Source organism: Chiloscyllium plagiosum, unplaced genomic scaffold (genome assembly GCF_037043375.1).
Source record: "Chiloscyllium plagiosum isolate Xiang-an unplaced genomic scaffold, Cpla_swu_hap1 HiC_scaffold_10, whole genome shotgun sequence".
Classification (NCBI taxonomy): Eukaryota; Metazoa; Chordata; class Chondrichthyes; order Orectolobiformes; family Hemiscylliidae; genus Chiloscyllium; species Chiloscyllium plagiosum.
The window spans coordinates 43,417,113-43,439,604 of record NW_028270148.1 but is presented as its reverse complement, the minus strand read 5'-3'; the positions used below and the strand labels follow the sequence as shown (position 1 = coordinate 43,439,604).

At 38.2% G+C, this 22,492-nt stretch overlaps 1 protein-coding gene across 7 annotated transcripts in view; it reads right to left on the bottom strand.

Moving 5' to 3' along the window:
- LOC122552789 (transcriptional-regulating factor 1) overlaps positions 1–22,492 on the bottom strand; it is a 236,190-nt gene that overhangs the window by 64,293 nt on the left and 149,405 nt on the right. For 6 of the 7 annotated variants that reach the window (XM_043695722.2, XM_043695728.2, XM_043695727.2 and 3 more), the window contains 3 exons: positions 11,334–11,380; positions 7,913–8,060; positions 2,845–3,066 (listed from right to left, as the gene is read on the bottom strand). In XM_043695722.2, the coding sequence (XP_043551657.2) occupies positions 2,845–3,066; positions 7,913–8,060; positions 11,334–11,380 (417 nt within the window). The remainder of the gene's footprint in view (positions 1–2,844; positions 3,067–7,912; positions 8,061–11,333; positions 11,381–22,492) is intronic. The other variant, XM_043695729.2, reaches the window with a different exon arrangement.

The following is a 22,492-nucleotide window of genomic DNA, read 5'->3' as shown; positions in this document are numbered from 1 at the left end:
GAAGTCCATATAGCCAAATTCTACTTTTCTGTCACATCTTCAAAGAACTCAAGCAAAATTGAGAGACATGTTTCTTCACGCATATAGCCACACTAGCTATCCCTCATCAGTTCTTGCTTTTTCAAATGCATGTAGATCCTGTCTCTCACAATACCCTCCAACAACTTTCACCACTGACATTATGCTCATGGGTCTACAGTTCCTAGCCTACAGTTCCCTAGGTTTTTCTTACAGTTTAAGTAAGTACTGTGTTAACAAGTTCTACACAGTTCAATGAATGACTTACATCATAAATCTTCTCCATAAGACAATGCAAATCAACTTTCTTTCACTCCACATTTTGTTCAGGCTCTTTTGCAAGTCATATTCTCAGTTAAAAGTCATAACCTTTCTCTTCAATGGGCTTCCCAGTAATGACCTTTATGTGTGTATCGATATTTGTGATTTCATCATCCTTTGACCAAACTTGGAATTACATATTGTGTATTTTTCTCATTGCGCCAATAATATTTCCTCCCAGAACAATAAAACAATTTTCTATGAAGATAATTTGTCAAAGACATGAAAACTGCTCCAGTGTCTGAAAAGGTTCTTCTCACAATCTTCTTGTATTTCTGTGTTCAATATCAGCAAACCATCATCTACAGCTCTTGCAGCAAACTCCATTCCTTTATCATTGACATCATTTCATTCCCCACGAGGCCACCTTCCCAGGCTGGATGGGCATCTGCAGCATGGCATCTCATTCAATCATGTTACCAACCAATCTACTTCTCCTTCTGCACAGCTGCCCATCTCCACCTCCACTGCACTAGAACCTCTACTGTAAAATAACCTATCTCGACCACTCCATCCCTCTGATACTAGCCTTTGTGGATTCTCCCTCTTATCCAATATCATTGCTAATCAAAGTGTGCGCTTCTTCAAGCTCATTCTATTTTGTTTCTAAAACAATCTGCAATAATTGTTAAAAGGGATACCAAAGAAGATTACTGGCACTTGTCATCTCCTCTTTCATTCCAATTAGGTGGGAAGGAAGATAGACAGGTGGGACAGGTCATGAGAAGTGCTTCAGAGAACATCTCCGGGGCTCTTTCAACTCGCTTTGAAACGTCAATTTTCCTGCTCCTCAGATGCTGCCTGACCTGCTATGCTTTTCCAGCACCACTCTAATCTTGACTCTAATCTCCAGCATCTGCAGTACCCACTTCTGCCTAAGATAGGAAATGTTAAGCTTTTGTAGCTACAGTATGTGCATTTCCCTGGCTTTGTGGAGAAATGAATCAACAAGTGTGAAATTGATGCATAAAGGCTGGGATGACAGCAGACAGCATTCCCGGTTTACGCTGAATGGAATAGAAGGGGAAAAAAGGGAAGCATTGTAATCCAATCTAATGACCCTTCTCAGGAAAACATATGTATACACAGTAAGCAAAAGGCAGATCTGAGCTCAGTTGTGATGACTTTCCATGGCCAGATAACCTGGCAACCCTTTACTACAGTGCCTCTTGCATTTACAAATGGTCACTTGGGTGTGGTGTGCAAGGTAGCTGGTGCACAAATTGCATTTCTGTACAAGGAATTTGCAAGAATGGTAAGGAAAAAGCATTTAAAATGGTGAGGGCAATACTTGGTTGCAACAGCCGTCCATCAGAGAGCTACTATCCAAATCTACACCATCATAGAGAAATATAACTTGTCCACCTGTAACGCTCTTTGTAGGCAAGAATTGTTGTTTCGTCTGCAGTCAAAATTTGACTTTAGAGTGGGTCTATTTCTGAACAAACTGACGTGAGACAACTTAACCAGAGCAGATGGTTACCAATAATAATCACAGGATCTGCCTGAAGTCCTGGTTGAAGAACTCTTCATTTGGCAAAATCTTAACTATGAAACCACATTATATCATTATTAGGCGCAACAAAAAACAGAAAGAAGAAATGGCAGCACTGTCATAGAGCAAAGTTGCATGGTTGCAAACTTCATTTCTCAAGGTCAAAGAAGGTATCTGAATTTTTAAAATAAGTGGTTATACTGGATTTTGCACTACTGACCCAAAGATTACCTTTGGTTTCAATAAAAAAAGCACAGATTAAGAAACTGACAATTAGCAAAGTATTTAATGAACAGAAATGACACAAAGTACAACAGAGCAATAAATGTATTTTTAAAACATCCTTCTCAGATTCGTTGAAATGTGTGCTACAATTACTATCTCTTTTAGCAAATATTGCTTAAGAGTGCTACAGAATGCCTGGCAGTGACACTGATCAAGATTACAATCTATTTTTTATTGTCATTGGAAGTGAAGTAGATTCTTCAGCTGACCGTAACCTCACTGAAAAAACACTGGACAGATGAGATTCCTTTCAGCGAGTTGCTAATGAGTTGAAATACGGGACTACAGGAGTTTCTTTTTTCAAAGTCACAGGGCGATAGCAAGGCAGATAAAAGCAAACAAAAACACAACAAAATTTAATACAGACAAGAATCCCTTTGCATCCCAGGGGAATCTGGTTTATAATACTAAATAATTAACAATCCTGTACATGTTTGCATGCAGGACTTTTATGTGTTTTATATCAATAGTAAACTATTTAAAAACTGAAAACCAACTCACTTTTATTCAAAGATCAATTATCTATGAATCACAAATTGCACAATTAATGAATATAGCCCAGGCTTGTAACCCACCTCAACTAATAACTTCAGTTAGCATTTTACCAACAGTCTGGTCCTAATTGAAACCATGCAGCAAAAGCCATGCTTGTTTCCCACCGGAAAGCAAAGGGTTTCAAACAAAACACCATTGGCAGGGTTAGTTGCAAGAATGGCAGCACTCACAGAGGATGAGCAGGGTTGGGCCACTGTGGGAGCGTGTGGTGGAGAATCAGTCATCTTCATGAGGACTGGCATTTCATCATCTGACACAGAGTTGGCAGGCTTGTCCTTGGCAGTGGTGGCCTGCTTGCTGGGCTCAGCAGGCTGAAGCTTTACAGGCACAGAGACAGGCATGATGATGGGCATGAGGTTATCCACCTCTTTAGGCTGCTTCTCTCCTTCATCCTGTACAGACAACCAAAGGCTTTCAGCCTCAGTTACAGAGGGGTCTAAGCAAAGCAACACACCTGAGATAGGTCAGACAGGATCTAGAAGCTTTCTAAAGTAATACCCCTTGTTTCTAAGTGTTGTTATACATCAAGTGAATCTTTAAAATTAAATTTCAAAATGCTGTCCAACACACACATATCAAAGTCAAAGGCTTGATGCTACTTGGCAGGATTGGCTTAGTTTCTGTAGAGGTTACTTAGTTTCAATGGTCAATATGCATTTTATTGTAATCCAATGTAATTACAGATAAATAAGTTCAATTTTCAAAAAGTCTATGTTTTAAGTAAAAAATATCAAGTTTAAACAAACTGTATTCACCAAGCAAAGACTCTGCAAATATATTATCCAAATATGTCAACCAAACATAAGATGGTTGCTCCAGTAATATTATACCATGTTAATGGGCTACCGGGTGTTCTGAAATTTAATGGACTACAGCTTTTCCACACTCAAAGTGGCCTGGTAGCTTACATTCCAGTTCACTCTGGCATGCAATGAAGGGTTCCCTTGGATCCTACTGCAGTTCTCCAAAAGGATTTTGGCCCTCTTACCCAACACTACTTCAAACTCCTGTTTACCGTCTTCTCCATCCAACAGAATGACTGCCAGCAAACTCCTGCCAATGTCTTGCTGTGAATGGAAGACCTTACCCACCACTTACTACACAAGAAATCTCTAAATTTTGCATGAAGCAACCAGGAGTATATCTATTATTTCTATGAGCACCGTGGCTGTTGAAGGAGCAGTATCAAGGAGGCCAGGGCTCCTCAATCCTGTTGAGCTTTGTCAAAAAGATGTAAATGCTGTCTAAGTTCGCAAAACATCATCATCATGAAATGCCAAAAGATGGCAAGCATGGGGCAATTATATAACCGACACAAAAGGAATCTCTACTACTTTAAAAATTAGCAAAGCTGACAGAATAATGAAACAACAGACAACTGAGCAGTAAAGACTGCATCGTGTTTTAATGTGCAATAAAGGCAAAGCTTATCGTAGTCTATGAATCACCTAAATATACTTAAGTTGCAACAATAAACTATTCAGTAAAAATAACTCATTTGGTTAGTTCAATGGAAAGTAATATGAAGTACCCACTAATGCTGAATTCAGCTAATAATAAAACAAAGTCCAAAATTCTACATCAATTAAGCAGTCTCAATTCAATTTATTGTAAGAATTGACAAATATACGAAAAAGACCATTTTTCAGTTCTTACAACTTAAAAGAGCAAAGTTTTTTTTTGCAAAAAAAGATTATGCAAGTAAATGGCAATTTGATCAGTTGGACTCTTGGTTGCTCGATGCATCAGCAATTTAGCTGGTCACATTCCCTGATAGTTTCTGGCAACCATGCAGTTTTTTTTCCCTTAAGGTGTTTACCCAATTCCATTTTGAAAGTCATGTTAATTGCTGCCTCCACAAACCTTTCAGGTATTTCCTTATTACCACATGCTGGTAAAGCAAAAAACAAAATTCATGCTGCTTTTCCTAATTTAAATCTGCACTCTGATTCAAACTCTGCCAATAGGGAGAGTTTGTCACTATCTACGCTGTACAGACCCTTCATGCTTTTGCACACCTTCACCAAACCTCTTCAATACCTCTGACTTCATATCTGAAATCCCTCATCCCTGGAACCATTCTCAAATTTTTTTTACCCTCTTTATGAAACCTTTACGTTATTCCATAATCGTAGTGCTCAGAATTAAACAATATTCCTGGTGAGGCTCAATTAGTACTTTATAAAGTTTTATTGTAACATCCCTGCTTTTGAACTCTACAATTGCCATGTATGAAGGCCTAGACTTTAACCATTTTCTCGACTTGCCGATTCACTGATGATTTGTGCACATATACCTCCAGATTTCCCCGTTCTTGGTCCTGCTTTAGAAGCACACCTTTTAATTGAAGTTGCTCTCGTGGCTCTTTCGACAAAAACATTTGATTTCCCAATGCTCTGCATCAAATTTCAATGGCTAATTACTCCATCATTCCACTAGTTACCTCCTCTCCTTATTTGTCATTATTGTTCTTCCATTGTATTATATTTCTAAGTTTTGTTAATTAGCAATTGTTTAAAAAAATCTTCTCGCAGAGTGCGTCAGAGAACATCTCCAGGATACCCGCACCAATCATCCTCATCGCCCAGTGACCGAACCTTTCAATTTCTCATCCCATTCAGCCAAGGACATGCAGGTCCTCGGCCTCCTCCATCGCCACTCGCTCACCATCTGACCCTTGGAGGAAGAATGCCTCATCTTCCGCCTCAGAACACTTCAACACCATGGCATCATGTGGACTTCACTAGTTTCCTCATTTCCCCCTCCCCCCATCTTACCCCAGTTCCAACCTTCCAGCTCAGCACTACCCTCATGACCTGTCCCACCTGTCAATCTTCCTTCCCATCTATCTGCTCCACCTTCCTCTCTGACCTAATCACCTTTACCCCCACCTCCATCCACCTATTGCACTCTCAGCTACCTTCTCCCCAGCCCCACCCATTTATTTCTCCACCCCAAGGCTCCTAGCCTCATTCCTGATGTAGGCTTTTGCCCGAAACATCGATTTTTGTGCTCCTCGAATGCTGCCTGATCTGCTATGCTTTTCCAGTACCACTCTAATCTTAACTCTAATCTCCAGCATCTGCAGTACCCACCTCCACGTAAAGAATATCATGCCTATCTACTGAACAATAAGTCATTAATGCTTGACATGAAAACAAAGGCCTTAGTGCTGACTACAGGGAAGTGTCACTGTATACCTTTCCCAATCCGGGAAAAAAATGGTAACTATGGCTCCATTTTCTGTCACTAATGCAGATTCATATTCACGCTACAACAGTCCTTTTTATTCCTTGGACATCCATTTTTTCTGTCAAGATTATTATGTGGCATTTAGTCAAATTTCCTTTGGAAATCCATTTATACATCAACTATTAGTACCCTCTATTACCTCATCAAAAAAATCTCAAACCACTTGCTGATCCGTAACGTAGCAACTGTGGGGGTAAAACCAGCTACTTCTTTTGTTCAGACTTAAAACACAAAGATCTTTTCATACACTTGAAATTGAAAAATGGTCTGCACAAATGTAGAAAATTACACATTTTTTAAGACCGGCTTGAAATCACTCAAAATAAATGAGCAAGTCTATGATTGCATCGTCAAATGTAAAAGCAAGAACTAATGATCCAAATGTGAGAGATTTAAATCACTGGGGTTATCACCTGTCCAACATTAGCAACTGCACATCGTGACACCACAAGTCATGACCAGAACAGAGATTCGTTCAGAGGTAATTAATCATCCCTGGTGGCAGCGCTACTGAAAGGGATGAGGATGATTTTATGCATGTAACACGTGTGATATTAACCATCTTCCACATACTGCTGTATTTTGCTGGAGACATCTCCTTTGTTACTTGGCCGTAGTATTGGTCAGTAGTTTTGTTGCTGTATTTTGCAGAGATTCTGACTGCGTAAATAGATGGCTTGCAGCACGTTCTCCCCCATCTGCAATTCACTGATGGGCACACTGGTATAAAACTACCCTCTTTTAATACAGCAGTGGGCTCCAGTGTAGCTTTTACGTGGAAACTTAGAGAAAAAGTTTGGTTTTGGATTTCCAAACATTTTACTGAACAATGATACTAAGTACTGCCATCTTAATCCTGTGTCAATTCCACAAATGTCCTTTTGTGTAAAGGCCAGTTTGCACCAAGCAACAAAATACAGCTGACAAAATTATCAGCCATTACCACTGTTCTTTCACTTGGATCTGTGTTATGAAAAGGATTACACATTTTAATATTTCATAATGCAGCTAAACATTACTTCAATGATAATAAATCACCATTAGATATACATGATCTGCAGTCAATTACAGAACTGACAGGATTCACACCCACTGATTTTATCTAAACTTCCACCTAAAGATTGATGATATGACTGATTCTTTTGTTAGAAATCTTTCCTTGACAAGTCATTAAACACAATTACAATAAATAATGACAATACGGTTCTCCAATAAGTCTAAGTGCTTTATTTTGAATATTTTAATTTACATGATAATGACGTCTACATTCTTAATCTTGTTTGCTTACAACTGACTTCAATCTTGCACAAAGTAGTTTCCATCTCTACTCAGTCAAGGTTTCAGGAATATTATTAAGGGATTCTGTTCTGTCTCACACAACATTCGTTTTTGCACTCCAGGCCCTTAAATTTCTGCTAAAAATGAGGACTTTCAGAAAAGCATTAGGTTACCAATTCATTTCACAACTGGACACTTCTGCAGGGCCAGAAATTCTATGTTTCTGACATAGGGCTTGTGGGCATGACTCCATATTTGACAGCTAGTCACCAGAAATTTATCAGCTTATGCCTAGAAATAATGCCATAGATTCATAACCAAAACCAACTCGTCGCTTCAGACTACAAAATCTCATTATAAAAAAGGCTAGGTTGCCGAGACCTGGATGACATCCAGCGATTTCTGCAGATAGTCTTAGGGTCTATGGACATTTTCTAAAGTCAGGATCCCATTCAATCATGACAGTCTCCAGTGCAGGTTAAATAAATGCAATGAAGCCAAATTTAAATAAGTGTGAGATAAGATTCATTTTAGATGAAATATTTGACTGAATGTTTCAGTCTGCTTATCCTTTTTACCAATAATTTGTTTAAGTTAATCTTATTGAAAATACAGTTTAGCAAGCAGCAAGCTGTTTTCTTAAACACCATGAGTATAGGATATATTTCTGTAGTCATTACAAATTTTAATATCATTCCACATACTTACTGACTGTTTGGGAGATGTCCTCTGGCCACCATGAGACCTCATGTGGCCATTAAGGGCAGGTAAACTCTTGAAATCTTTGTGGCACATTGTACACGTCAACCTGTTCTTGATGTCTGCCCTTTCCTGGAATGGAAGCCTATTTTGGCCACTGTTTGGAGACAGAGTAGCATCCATCAACAACTTTACCTGGCCATAGGCAGTAGCAAGTGTCACAGTGGTCACTAAAATTGAATTTCAACATGGAACAAAATCTATTTTGCCATTTTCATGCTAGCCAATTGTATGACTAGACAAGGTAACTTATTAGATATTCAAATGGTGTAATAATAGAATAATTTAAATTCATCATCCATGCTGGGAATATTTCAGAACATGGCAAATAAACTTGATTAGTTACTTGCATCAGGTAAATCATTAACACGCTGCATTTGGGCCTTAATTTGTGTCTGCACAGAAAATAAACAGCTCTGTAAAAGAAATCACTTGTAAGGTATCTGGCAGATTTCAGCCCAAAAGAACTGTGGATCACACTTTGTGTCACACTCGACCTACAAATTTCTTACAGCAGAATGACTCAGATTTCTAAGACACCACTGAGGTAGGGATCATAAATCAAAAACAATGCAGCTGGTATAAATTACCAATGGGAAACACCCAGAATCACATGAAAACAACAAACAATGTGGACAAAATTAAAAATTACTCAACTTTTTTCTGATTTTATCACTGTTGGGTAAAACCAATTAGAGTCAGAGAGATGTACAGCATGGAAACAGACCCTTAAGTCCAACTCGTCAGTGCAGACCAGATATCCTAACCTAATCTAGTCCCATTTGCCAGCACTTGACCCATATCCCTTCAAACCCTTCCTATTAGATACTGATCCAAATGCCTTTTAAATGCTGTAACTGTACCAGCCTCCACCACTTCCTCTGGCAGCTCATTCCATACACTTACTACCCTCTGCCTGAAAAAGTTGCTCCTTAGATCTCCTTTATATCTTTCCCCTCTCACCCTAAACCTATGCCCTCTAGTTCTGGACTCCCCCACCCCACGGAAAAAACTTTGCCTATTTATCCTATCCATGCCCCTCATGATTTTATAAACCTCTATAAGGTCACCCCTCAGCCTCCGACGCTCCAGAGAAAACAGCCCCAGCCTATTCAGCCTCTCCCTATAGCTCAAATCCTCCAACTCTGGCAACATCCTTGTAAATCTTTTCTGAACCCTGTCAAGTTTCACAACATCCTTCCAAGAGCAGGAGACCAGAATTTCATTATTATGCAAAAGGAAATTGTTCATAGCATTTTACATGTATAACAAAAAGAATTGCAATATTACTGCAGTTGCTTCAATTTGTACTGAACACCCAAAAATATAAAATGAAGCAACTTTAGAAGGGTGATGATGTTCCTTAAATTTGAAAAGAAGTCCTGAATATAAATCCTAACTGAAAAAAATTCTTAGAAATTCTCTTCCTATTCCTTTCCTTGAAGAAATACTTGATAATAATGCAAATATTTTGACTGAACTGGGTTTTACACATTAATCTTTATTATAAAGGTGCCCAGTATACACTGAAAGGCTACTTTAAAATATTACACGCAGAATTTTGCATTTAATTATGGATTTTGATATTTATCAGCCTCAGCGAGTAAGGGAAGCTCTATGCTTCAGGAACAAACACAGATATCACGCTTCATAGGGAGACCATTCAGAATAGTCTTTCAAAAATCCCTATCACAGAAGGCAAAAATCTTCACCCTCAAACATCACCCCAGCAATTTAAACCTTTGCAAGAATAAGCTCCTTCACAGCAAGTAACCTTTCTGAAGTTCTGATAGCAACTGAGAGCTTAAGATAAAATTGTATAAATAGTTGAAACTTTTTTTTGAAGGAACAGAAACTATATGAAGAATTACACTTTCTCCAACGGTTTCATCTGTACAGACACAGGTGCAGATTCTAAATGAAGTGTAACAATGGGGTGGGCTGACTGTGACAAGTTAAAACACAGAGATGGAAAACTTATTTGGGACAGAGCAATGAAGATCTATTACTAAAATAAATTAGTTCCAGAAAAAATTGTTTAAGGGTGCACTTCCCCTATACATTTTCTGATTTAATCAAATCGTATTGCTTAAAATGCAGAGTTTGATTTTGGGAGGTTCTTAGACAGAGTTGGGCCTTCACTTTCAGCATTTAGGAGATCAGTGAGCATAATGGTGATGTGGTACACCATTTCAATTTACCTTAAACGTTCACCATTAATTCTTTTGGAGTTATACCAAATTTATTGTAGTACAATTATAACAGCTATGACAAGTGAAGGGAAGCACAGCAAACAGACCTAAAGGCTTCAACAACTTGAAGCTTATATAACTGTGAATTAACTTGGCACACAAGAGCACTTAACTGGAGTACAGTAATGAAATGACCCTGTATATGTGCAGTAGGGAGGGATATTATGGAAATTATTTTCCCAGTTCCTGCCTCAGAGCCAGGCCAGGGGAAGGCTGAAACTTTAAAAACAACTTCTGGGAACACAAGTGGAAGCTCATTTGCTGAGATGGTAATGAACACATTTTTTCCCGTTGTTAATAATGGTGGCATTGGGAATATAAAATTAGAGATAGAACAACTGGAGATAGAACAACAATTTCATGTGCTCCCCAAGTTTAGTCTGGATCAACTGTGCATACACTTGTCAGTTTAACTAAACTACTCTATTTAAATATATCAGGTTAGCATAATGGTCACAAACAACAAAGCACAGCTCAACAGCACAATAAGCAGTTTATTCATCTTATCGGCAGGTCCTGTAAAATCCTTTTTAGAGTGAATCTAGTTGCCTCATAATGCAACTACAATTAACTACAAATCTCTAACTCCTATAAAAGGCACGTCATGGCACGGTATTGAGAAACTGAAGCCAAACCCACCCATTTAGCAAGCAGGTGGGGAAAAATAAAAACTAAATCTGAGACAGTGTTTAAAAATGTTATGGTTTCTGAAGGACAAGGGTTTTTCATTTTCACACAAAGATTTATGAAACTAATGAAATGTCAAAACAAACTGTACAAAACTAATGTTTCAAGTCTAGATGACTCTTCATTAGAGCCGAAGTGAAGTGTAGAGGGGGCAGCATTTATGCTTGTACAACGCTATGTGAATGCCTCAGTTAAAATAAAAGGTCTTTACCTTTCTTTTGTAGTTTATACAGAAAGTTAAGGTGCTTTTTTTTGGTTTTCCGCATTTCATGTGACATCACTCAATTGCTAAAGGATCATTTGTATTTATGCCATATAGAACAAACATCCAATTCAAGATTCCAAGGGAGTTTCAAAAACTCAAGAGTTTTCTGTTGCTTTAGCAGAATGTCTTCCTAAATAGCTACTAATTATGAAAAATAGTTCAATACCTGAGTTCAACAGTCGACTCCACTGGCTTGACGTCAGTCAGAGAAATCTGGAAGAAAAATCTGCAGTAAATCTTTCCAATACTCTGATGCAGTAAATTCAATTCCAACCAGTACAACATTCTCTGCTTTTGACAAGAAATTCTGCACGACATTAAATATGTTATTTTACTAAAGAGAGAACAAATGTGATTTACAACTAATTTTCCACAGGTGGTCTTCATTTCAAAACTGACTTATCTTTTGTGCAAGCACATTCCTAAAACCTTTTGGAAGGAAAGAAGACTGTACTTGACAAGCATCCATTTCAAGTCCAGCTCTACTCTTTCACAGGACATGATAATCCGGTTATCTGACTTCAATAAAGACCTCAACAATTTAATGGGCTACTGCTTACTTCAAAACCAAAATGATATAGCAAGCAATGAGGGAGATGTAAGACTCTCCTCAGTCTTTGAAGAATTTATCAAATTTAGCTTGGAGTAGCTGGTGAGCTATAAATAGTCTTACAACTTCTGGGACTGGAAATCAGAAAGGGTCTTCACTCTTGGTTTCTACCCAGTGGTCCAACCAGAAAATGTGTCTCTGTAGATTTTGCACAAGATCATGACAGGATAGGATGGCTCCATCAGAATACTGCCACCTAACCTCTGCTCACAAAGTAAAAGTGACTAACATTCACCAGCTTGGTTTACCTATCAAGCACAGACAGGGTTTTGGACATGTACCATATCATATACCAGTGCATTCAAAAGAGCAAGTGAACAAACAAAGTGAAGGAAAACACTTGGAAAATATGCTCCTTAGATAATATCTTCAAAAGGGTTATAGCTGCTAGGACAGATGTTAGAATGTACATTAAAGGGGGATTTGTATATTAACAGTCATTTTATGTTCTCATTGAACAAAGGAGCAAACTCATTGGGCTGAATGCCCCACTGCTGCTCGTAAGCTCTGGTTGTGGGGGATGAGGCAGCTGAGAGGGAGGGAGGGAGGGAGGGAGGGTGAGAGAGCATGACAGCTGAAGTGAGAGTGAGAGTGAACACTGATGCAGGTATAGGGACAAGAAAGGGACATGCATTAGGGACATAGCAATTAAAATAAATACACTGATATAAGTAATTAAATGTACGCCACACAGGTACGGTCACACTGAACTACCCCAACAAGACAAGGAAGAAACAGTACCAAATAAAAATTAAACCAAGTTATTTGAGGAGACATGGAACTCATCACACCTGCATAATTCAGAGGTAATTGCCATCTCATAGAACTAAGGGTCCAATGTTTCACCATTTGTTCTGCATGGTCCTTTTCACACTTACTCAAATGTTTCAACAACACAGCATTTTGATCTGACATCTTTTCTTGGAGGACTAAATGCCAGAATTCACTAACTGTCAGAGCAATATTATTGACAGCTTAACTCTATAATATGGATTTTGGTCTCAACTTTTTTGTTTATCCTTCACTTTTGAAGTTCAGGGTTAGCTCATCCAAACCTGCCCTAGATAATCTGTAATTGTGAAATACATTGACAAAGATTCTCAGGTGATGGCTGGACCAAAAGGAATAAGAAATGTTTTAGAATATGTTAGAGAAGGTAAAAATGAAATGAGGATGTGTGCAGCATAGAGAAGGTCAACATAAGTGATTTGTTAATTTCTCAATGCTTGGAAAAGAAAGTCATTTCTATTTGATTTCTATGTTTGGATAAATCACCTGCATATTGAATGATAGATCACCAGAACGTGAGCAAGAAGTCTGAAACAGAATGAGATCTCTATTCATCACTAACAGAGATAACAGAGGCTCCAGTTCTGGTGAGAAGAGCCCCACAAAAATCAACTGCTCAACATAAACATTTCAAACACTGACCAGTGTTACACTGCCACCAAAAATATCAAAAACACCACCTATAACATTACCGTGATATCTGTTTCAAGAAAAATGGGGGGCTTTCACATTATACAACTCAGGATGTTCTTTCTCCAAGAACTTTGAATATAGAAGTTAGTTGTACACAGAATAAATTCAGCTAACCAGTAACATCAGACTTTCTGGTCTCGACAGTAAACATTTACAACAATCTGAAGGTCGGTTTTGAGATATAAAAATAGACTTGAAAAACTGGGACTTTTTTCCTTGCAGCAGAGGAGGTTTAGGGGTGACCCTATTGAGGTTTATAAAATCATGAGGGGCAGAGATAAGGTGAATGAAATGTGTCTTTCCCTAGTGTAGGGGAGATCAAAACTAGAGGGCATATTTCTAAGGTGAGAGCAGAAAGATTTAAAAAGACATGAGGAGCAATGTTTTAACACAGAGAGTGGTTTGTGTGCAGAATGAACTGCCAGAGGAAGTGGTAGTTGCAGGTACAATTATACAAATGTCTTTTTAAAATGTTGTAAGTTCACAAACAGAAAAGCTTTGGAGGAATATGGGCCATACACAGGCAGGTGGGACTAGTTTAGTTTGTGAACATGGTCAGTGTGGACTAGTTGGACCAAAGGGTCTGTTTCCATACAGTATGACTCTATATAATTTTAGCTACTGGATAGACTACTTCAGAATAAATTAATCTAAGGCACTCACCCACAATCCATCCTCACATTAAGGTGACACAGGAATTGTACTGTTTATTTTGCTTTGTGTACACTAAGTGACTGCTGAATTCTAAATTTCACTTGCATCTTCATACTTAACATTAAAAATAGAATTTGAAGATCTATTTCAGGCTTTCACTTCACAGAATTGTTACAGCACAGAATAAGACTATTCAGCCTGAACTGGTTCTACTACCTAGTACCAATCTCCCGACTTTTCCCCATATCCCCACACACCATTACTAATGAATTAATCTGAATTCAATCTGCTGCCACCATATTTCCAGGCAGTACATTCCATACTCCCCTGATTTGCTGTGCAAAAAAGCTTTCTCCCCACATCACCCCAACTTTACTTCATCTGGTTGACTCTTGTCACCAGTTTTCTAATTACAGTCTGTGCGTATTCACTGAAATCATTGGTAATGTTTCCAGATCAGAAGCTTCTATTTGTTATTGAAGAAGCAGAACAAGCTTCAGCTAGATTTGTTTCCATTGTGTATGACTTGATGACCCAATGAATATTTCAAAAATTCTATAGCTGTGTTCTTAACAATTGCATCACTCGCCTCAGCAATTTGCCTGAAAACATTGAAAAACATTTTAGTAACAGTAAATAAAAAGGTTTCAAGAATGATCAGATGGTTGACATTTATGAAATAACTGAGGTGCAAAGAGACCATGGCAATGTTGTTGAGATCCAGATTATTCAATCATCTGTTGTTACTATATCCATCCCTCTGTGAACATCTCCAACAGTCCCTCTTCTGCTAGTCCTGAACTTGTATGTTTACATGCAGTGAACATTTGCCTCCTCCAATGCACCCCTGGTCGATCAGCCTCTGTGTAAACCTGAGGCCATCCAAGAAGTCATTGTTAGGTTGCAACTTGCACTACAATCTTTTCTCCTGTCATCGCTGTGTTCCTTTAGTACTTGGTTATAAAACATCTGGATTTGAGAATATTCATCCCTATTTTCAAATCCTTGCATGGTCTTGCCTCTTCCTGTCTTCATAATTTCAAATAGTCCCAGTGATGCATTCGGTCTGAACTAATCCTATCTCAAAGACTCACGATTTTTACCACCACTGGTGGCTGGACCTTCAAATGCCAAACTCCAAAACACTGGAATTCCTCTCTTGAACCTCTCCACCTTGCTAGCTCATTTTGCTTCTTTAGAATTCCTTTATTCTTAAAGCAGCTTTTGTTGAAACATTCCCCAACTTTAAACTACTAGCTAGGATTCCCCTAGCTGCGCCGCATTCTCAGCTAATGGAGTTCTGCCATGTGCGGGACAGAAATAGTGGAGTAACCTTGTGCCAGATTTCCTTCTACCACTACTTACGTTCCCTTCTCTGTATTCCTAGAGACATTTATTTTTGATATGCACCTGTGCTGGTTATGCAGGCAAAGGAATGACGGAGACAAAAAAACTGCAGATGCTGGAATCCAAGATAGACAAGCAAGAGGCTGAAAGAACACAGCAAGCCAGGCAGCATCTGGAGGGAGAGAAGTCAACGTTGCAGTATAACCCTTCTTCAAAAGAAGGGTTACACTGGAAACAAGGAATGACAGAAGCAGACATATGGCACAATCTCAGCTGGATGATGGAAGGCAATTTACAATAGAGAAACTTGACAACTTAAATGTTCTGAGTAGCGTGATCTGCTTAGAGGACGTACAAGTATTAACTTTGAGGTAGAAATATGAAACAAATTTCTGAATATAATCTAACAAAGGTCTTAAAACTCTGCCCAGATATTTGCTACTATGAATAAAACCATAACTAAAATGTCAGGAAATGTATTTAGTAAATAAAGAAATGAAGCCCAAGTAGCAGAGTTACTTGAATACATCTAGCAGAAACAAATATCAAAACTAGAAGGACAGGAGTGCATCGGTGGCTAGAAGCTAACAAGTCATGAGAAAAGCTAAGCAGTGCATAAACAGAATCAAGATAATTGGGACACCAGTAAAGGTGGTGGTGGTCACAAGAATGATATCAAAGGTACTAAAAGGCCAGAGGTCTCTCAATCTCTACTGTTTTATTAGTCCAAGAATTTAAAGTTTGAAAACTGAACATATCACTGCATGTAATAAAGCATATGATCTTACAGATTATTATTTAGTGCAGTACAAGTCTGACAAATTTATTACTGAAACAATTTTACTTTGGAACAATTTACGTTTGCAAAATTCAAATAGAAGTAGAAAATTTGAATTTTTTTCCACCCTTGTTTTGTGATTCGCTCTTTTCTCAGGACTTATCCATGGCATGCATTATTCCAACTACTATCCACTTTTAAAGCAAACCACAAGAAAGAACAAGGGATCACAAATCACCAGTATTTTCCCTCTGAAGATGATAGAGCATCAACACAACAGAGATTGCCGCATGTGAAGAATCAACACATTGAAGTATTGAGGTTTGCTCCTGCAGAACCTCTCAAATTATTAATTGGTATCTTGCATGATGAACCAAAAAGGAGGCTGATAACAAAGTATCTTGCATTTATGCAGCGCCTTCAACATGGAAAATTATCCTGAGTTGCAGAGGCAAAGATAATAAAAGGAACAGGAAGTGCAACATGATGGGAGAAGCAAATCTAAGCTCAGTTTATTAAAGGGGATAGAGAGATAAAAATCAGATGAGCTTGAGGAGTGATCCAGTTAATAAGTTAGGGATCTAAAATGGTCTTGCATGCATGAACAATGGAGGCACAATGACTGGAATGAGAAGGGGAGTAAACAAAAGAATAACAGTGTGAAAAAACATAAGAACAAGTTACTTAGAATCCAACTTGGAAAATGGAACTAAAGGAACAACAAATGATTTCACCACTCCCATCAGAATGATCTCAATTTTAATATCTTCCATTGGGAGATATAGCATAAACTTAATTTTGACGCTTCAATTTAAATCTAATTTGACCGAAAGAAATCTTCCAAGAGTGAAGGACAATCTTTTGTTGTTGAATTAAATCCTTTGCAAACACACAATAAACAATGATGTTATGCCAGTATTTGATTGCATTGAAGACAATAAATTATATTGCAAAAGTGGGGTATATACATATATATCCCTAATTTCATTTATTGCAAGTTTGGGTTTCTGGCTTTGGAGTTAGAATTCTGTGGGTGTTCTGTGTGCATGAAGTTAATAATTAAAATGAATGTATTTCTGTAGGCATGGTCATTTCTTTTAAAACATTTTTTGAGTTCTGGTCTAACACCGAAAGGGCTTTTTGTACACCATTAATGGATTAATTTGCTTACTTTAGATTGTTTTGCAATGCAGCCAGGTAAATAATGGGGCCTTAAGGTTTGTTAGAGACCTCTGAATTTTTTTTTTAAGTTTAACATATACAAGGGTGAAGACTGTATCAGAGAAAACAAAGAGTAGGCATTATTGAGTCTATGTCTAATTGACAGAATCTTACAAGTGGAGTCCCACAAGTATTTGTGCTGCATCCTCAATCTTTTACAGTTTACATCAATGACTGAGAAAAGAGGCACAAAGGCAAGGTAGTTAAATTTTCAGATGTCACCAAGATACATAGGGATGTATATTATCAATAACAGTAAGGATGCTGCAAATGGATATTGATAAAGTTTTTTGCCATTCATACAATCTATCCAATAGAGCATAATACGGGAAAAAGTGAAGTTTTTCAAATGAAAAAGCAGAATATTACTTAAACAGAGAACAATAGAGGCATCTTGGTGCTTGAATGCATGAGACTCAAGTCGTCAGTATGTAGGTACAATATGCAATTAAAAAGGTCAATGGGACACTGTCCTTTGTTAGTAGAGGCACTGAACCTACAAGATGCAATGCTTCAGTTATACATAACATTTGTGAGACAATATCTCAAATACTGTGTGCAGTTTTGGGCTTATTTAAGGATTAATGTAAATTCAAAGTTTGGGAGAAGATTTGTAGCTCGGGTGTTCGTTATTGTGGTTCTGTTCGCTGAGCTGGGAATTTGTGTTGCAGACGTTTCGTCCCCTGTCTAGGTGACATCCTCAGTGCTTGTGAGCCTCCTGTGAAGCGCTTCTGTGATGTTTCCTCCGGCATTTATAGTGATTTGTACCTGCCGCTTCCGGTTGTCAGTTCCAGCTGTCCACTGCAGTGGTCGGTATATTGGGTCCAGGTCATTATGCTTATTGATTGCATCTGTGGATGAGTGCCATGTCTCCAGGAATTCCCTGGCTGTTCTCAGAGAGAGGGAATTCCTAGAGGCATGGCACTCATCCACAGATTCAATCAATAAGCACATCGACCTGGACCCAATATACCGACCACTGCAGCAGACAGCTGGAACTGACAACCAGAAGCGGCAGGTACAAACCATTATAAATGCCGGAGGAAACATCACAGAAGCGCTTCACAGGAGGCTCCCAAGCACTGAGGATGTCACCTAGACAGGGGACGAAACGTCTGCAACACAAATTCCCAGCTCAGTGAACAGAACCACAACGAATAATGTAAATGCACTGCAGACAGTTCAGAGAAGGTTTGCCAGTTTAATACCTGGAATGAGTAGATTGACTTATTGGGATAGACTGATATTCTAAGCTTGTTTCCACTGGAGTTTAGAAGATGGACAGGTGACTTGAACGGAACATATGTCTGGCACAGCAGTGAATCTGCACAGCTACTACCTTTGCTGTTTGTTCCAAGTACTTCTGGACATCGAATGTTGCCAGGGTTGGAGGGTTTGAGCTACAGGGAGAGGCTGAATAGGCTGGGGTTGTTTTCCCTGGAGCATCAGAGGCTGAGGGGGAAACCTTATAGAGGTTTATAAAATCAGGAGGGGTATGGATAGGGTAAATAGGCATGGAATTTTCCCTGGGTTGGGGAAGTCCAGAACTAGAGGTAAGATGTGCATGTATGGAATGAGCTGCCAGAGGAAGCGGTGGAGGCTAGTATGATTATAACATTTTAAAGGCATCTGGATGCGTTCATGAATAGAAAAGGTTTCAAGGGCTATGGGCCAAGTGCTGGCAAATGGGACGAGATTAATTTAGGATACTGGTCAGCATGGACGAATTGGACTAAATGGTCTGTTTCCAAGCTGTACATCTCTATGACTCTATGTAAGATTTTGCATGATTTTACAAGGTAGATGTGGAAAGAATGCATCATCTTATGAGTCCAGAATTGTGGGTCACTATTTTAAAAGTCGGGGTCACTTCTTTCACACAGAGATGAGGAGGATTTTTTTTCTCTCACATAGGATTGTGAGACTATTTTTTCTGCCTTAAAAGGCAGTCAAGTGGGGGTCATTAAACATGTTTTACAGCATATTTCAATACACACTTGTTAGACAAAGGATCAAAAGTTCTTAGATGTAAATTGGAGCATGGAATTCAAACCACAAACAAATCAGCCATGATCATATTGAATGGTAGAGCAGGTTCAAGGGGTCAAATTATCTACTTCTGTCCCTATCTGGTATATTCATAAAGAGGACTGGTGTATAAAAAGTAAAAAATCAATCATTTTATTTCCATCTTCATAAAACAGCAAGTAGACTTTGAAAAGCCAGTTAATAAGGTGCAACAGAATAGACTTAGCAACAAAATTGAACTTCGTCAGACCAAAGTGGCAGTGGCAGAATGGACATCAAACTCAGTCAGTAACAAAAAGCAGAAAACCAAAATGAATGGTGGTTTTTGCAACCATGCCCCTGCCCTCACCAGGCCCAGTAAGTCTAAAATACTGACAGTAACTAGGGTGTAGAGGATACAATTTCAGCTTGATGACATGAAACTGCGAAATGCAGTAAAAATAAGGAGACTTTTAAGAGTCATAAATGTGGAGGTGCCGGTGTTAGACTGGGATGACAAAATTTTTTTTTAAATTCACACAATACCAGGTTATCGTTCAACGGGTTTATTTGGAAGCACTGGCTTTTGGAGTGCTGCTCCTTCATCAGGTAACTGAAACAGGATCATAAGACACAGAATTTATTGCAAAAGATTACAGTGTCATGCAACTAAAATGATATATTGAACAAACCTGGATTGCTGTTAAGTCTTTCATCTTTTAGAATGGGTTGCAGGTTTCGGTTCATTAATATGTAAATCCCAGAACTACTTCTAAGTCATATTCTCGAGATAACTTGAGGTTTTATAAAAAAAGATGACATTTCAGCTCAGACAATGCATTAAAACATTTATGAAGCGAAACCTGCAATCCATTCTAAAATATGAAGGACCTAACACCAATCTAGGTTTGTTCAATATATCATTTCAGTTGCATGACACTGCAACCTTTTGCTATGAACTCTGTGTCTTATGATTCCCTTCCAAAGCTACCTGAAGAGGAGCACTCCGAAAGCTAGTGCTTCCAAATAAACCTGAAAGACTATAACCTAGTGTAACAAGAGTCATAAAGGCATGTAGCATGGAAACAGACCCTTTGGTCTAACTCATCCATGATGACTAGGTATTCTAAACTAGTCCCATTTACCTGTGTTTGGTCCTATCCCTTTAAACCTTTCCTATTCATGTACCCATCCAAAAGTCTTCTAAATGTTGTCATTGTACCTGCCTCTACCACTTCCTCAGGCAGCTCATTCCAAATATGCACCATCCTCTGCATGAAAAACGGTTAATAAAATATGATGCAATGCAGTGTGAAGTGATGCATTATGAGAAAGAGGGGTGAAATCATATAAATTGAACAGTACCAACTTTGAAGATAGCACAAATTAATAAAACTCTTTAAAGAGGAGCATGTAGAATCCTTGGGGCTTTATAATTAAAGGCACAGAACACAAAAGTAAGCAAACTACATAAAGTCTTAATGAATAATTGGTTAAGTCTCTGCTGCAGTGATGTGTCCTTGGTCCCACAATCTTAACTGGCGCCTTGATATCCCATTCAAGTATCCCCACATTTATGCATTATTTCCATGGCCACAGTACAAAATATCAGACTTCCATGAGAAATTAGTCAAACATATGTACATATGAGAAAAGACTGCACTATTTACTGAAAACCTTGAGGTAAAAGAATCAATACAGAAAAATCGATATGAAACCAGACAAGATGCCATGTTTATCATGTGTAGTCAGACCACCAATTCTGTTCAAAAGCTTTGGTCAAACCAAGTACATGGGTTTTAAAAATAACACAGGAAGGTTTAATGCACTTAAGTGCACAGTTATGTTCAGAATTGGCTATGCAGTGTAATTTACATTAAAAAATTCAAAGGACATGGATTAAGCAAGCAGTGTTCAGATTAGAGGAACTCTAATATTTCAGAAATAGTCCACAAGACTGAATCAATTTCCATTAGGGAAAAAAGACTAGAACATGATCCAGATTTTCCAAATGGAAGGGAGAAATTAAAACTGCCAATTCAAACATGTTAAACCACAATTGCAAGAGGACAGGATGGAGCTAAGAAACTTGTTTAATTTTCTGTCAATTTAGATTCTGCAACACTAACCCCTGCTACCCCTCTGTTAAATGCTTTCTAAAATTAGTTATTGTGTGAACCTGCACCTCTGAAGGAAAGAACCAATTAGGACCGAAACAGAAAATTGAAATAATAATTGCAGACAGGAATGGTCTACCAATACATAACTGAACTGTCCTAGAATTATAGGATATTTTGCAACTAACGCACAAAGCAACATCAGTGAATGCTGAATCATGAAAATATGGATTTGAGGAATGATGTGAAAATAAATCATTTTACAGCCGTACGTCTGGAATTAAAGGAGAAAATCAATGTTAAAAAAATCTTTTCAACTTTAAATAAATTGCCAACTCTGTGATTAGGGAGTTGTACGCGGTGTGTGCACAGAAAGAGTTCTATTTAATAAACTGTATTTTCTTATTGCATGCTTTCTTAGAAATCTCAAAACTCAGCACTATGTTAATTCAATGTTTATGGATACAAATATGAAGTGATCTTATCTGCAACAAAATTTACAATGTTGACTAGAAGAACCAAATTTCTGAAATATAATCACATGAATTTTTAACTACATTTATAATATATATGATTGTTATCATCCTTTTAATATTTTCATACTGCTAGAACACAAATTTAAATACAAGTTTAATTTGGTATTGTTTTGGTTTGGTTTAGTAAAATGTAAGATATACAAATAAGAGAAGGGCCTTGAGTAGTGTTGTAAAACAGTTCAGGTACGAAGTTCTTTGAAGTTTGCATCACAGAGATAGGGTGGTTAAGAGGCATTGAGTATGCTTGCCTTCATTGTTCAGACCTCTAAGTACAGGGGTTGGCACTTTATGTTGAGGTTGTACAGGATTTTGGTGAGGCCTCTTCTGGTGTACTGTGTCCAGTTCGGGGTTTCCCTGTTATAGGAAGGATAATATTAAATTGGAGATATTTACCAGGATGCTGCTGGGAAGGGAAAGTTTCAGTTATAAAGAGAGGCTGGATAGGCTGGGACTTCTTTCACTACAGTGTAGGAGTTTGAGATGACCTTATAGAGATTCATAAAATCATGAGGTGTATAAGGTGAATGACAAGTGTCTTTCCCTAGAGTGGGGGATTTCAAAATTAGGGAGCGT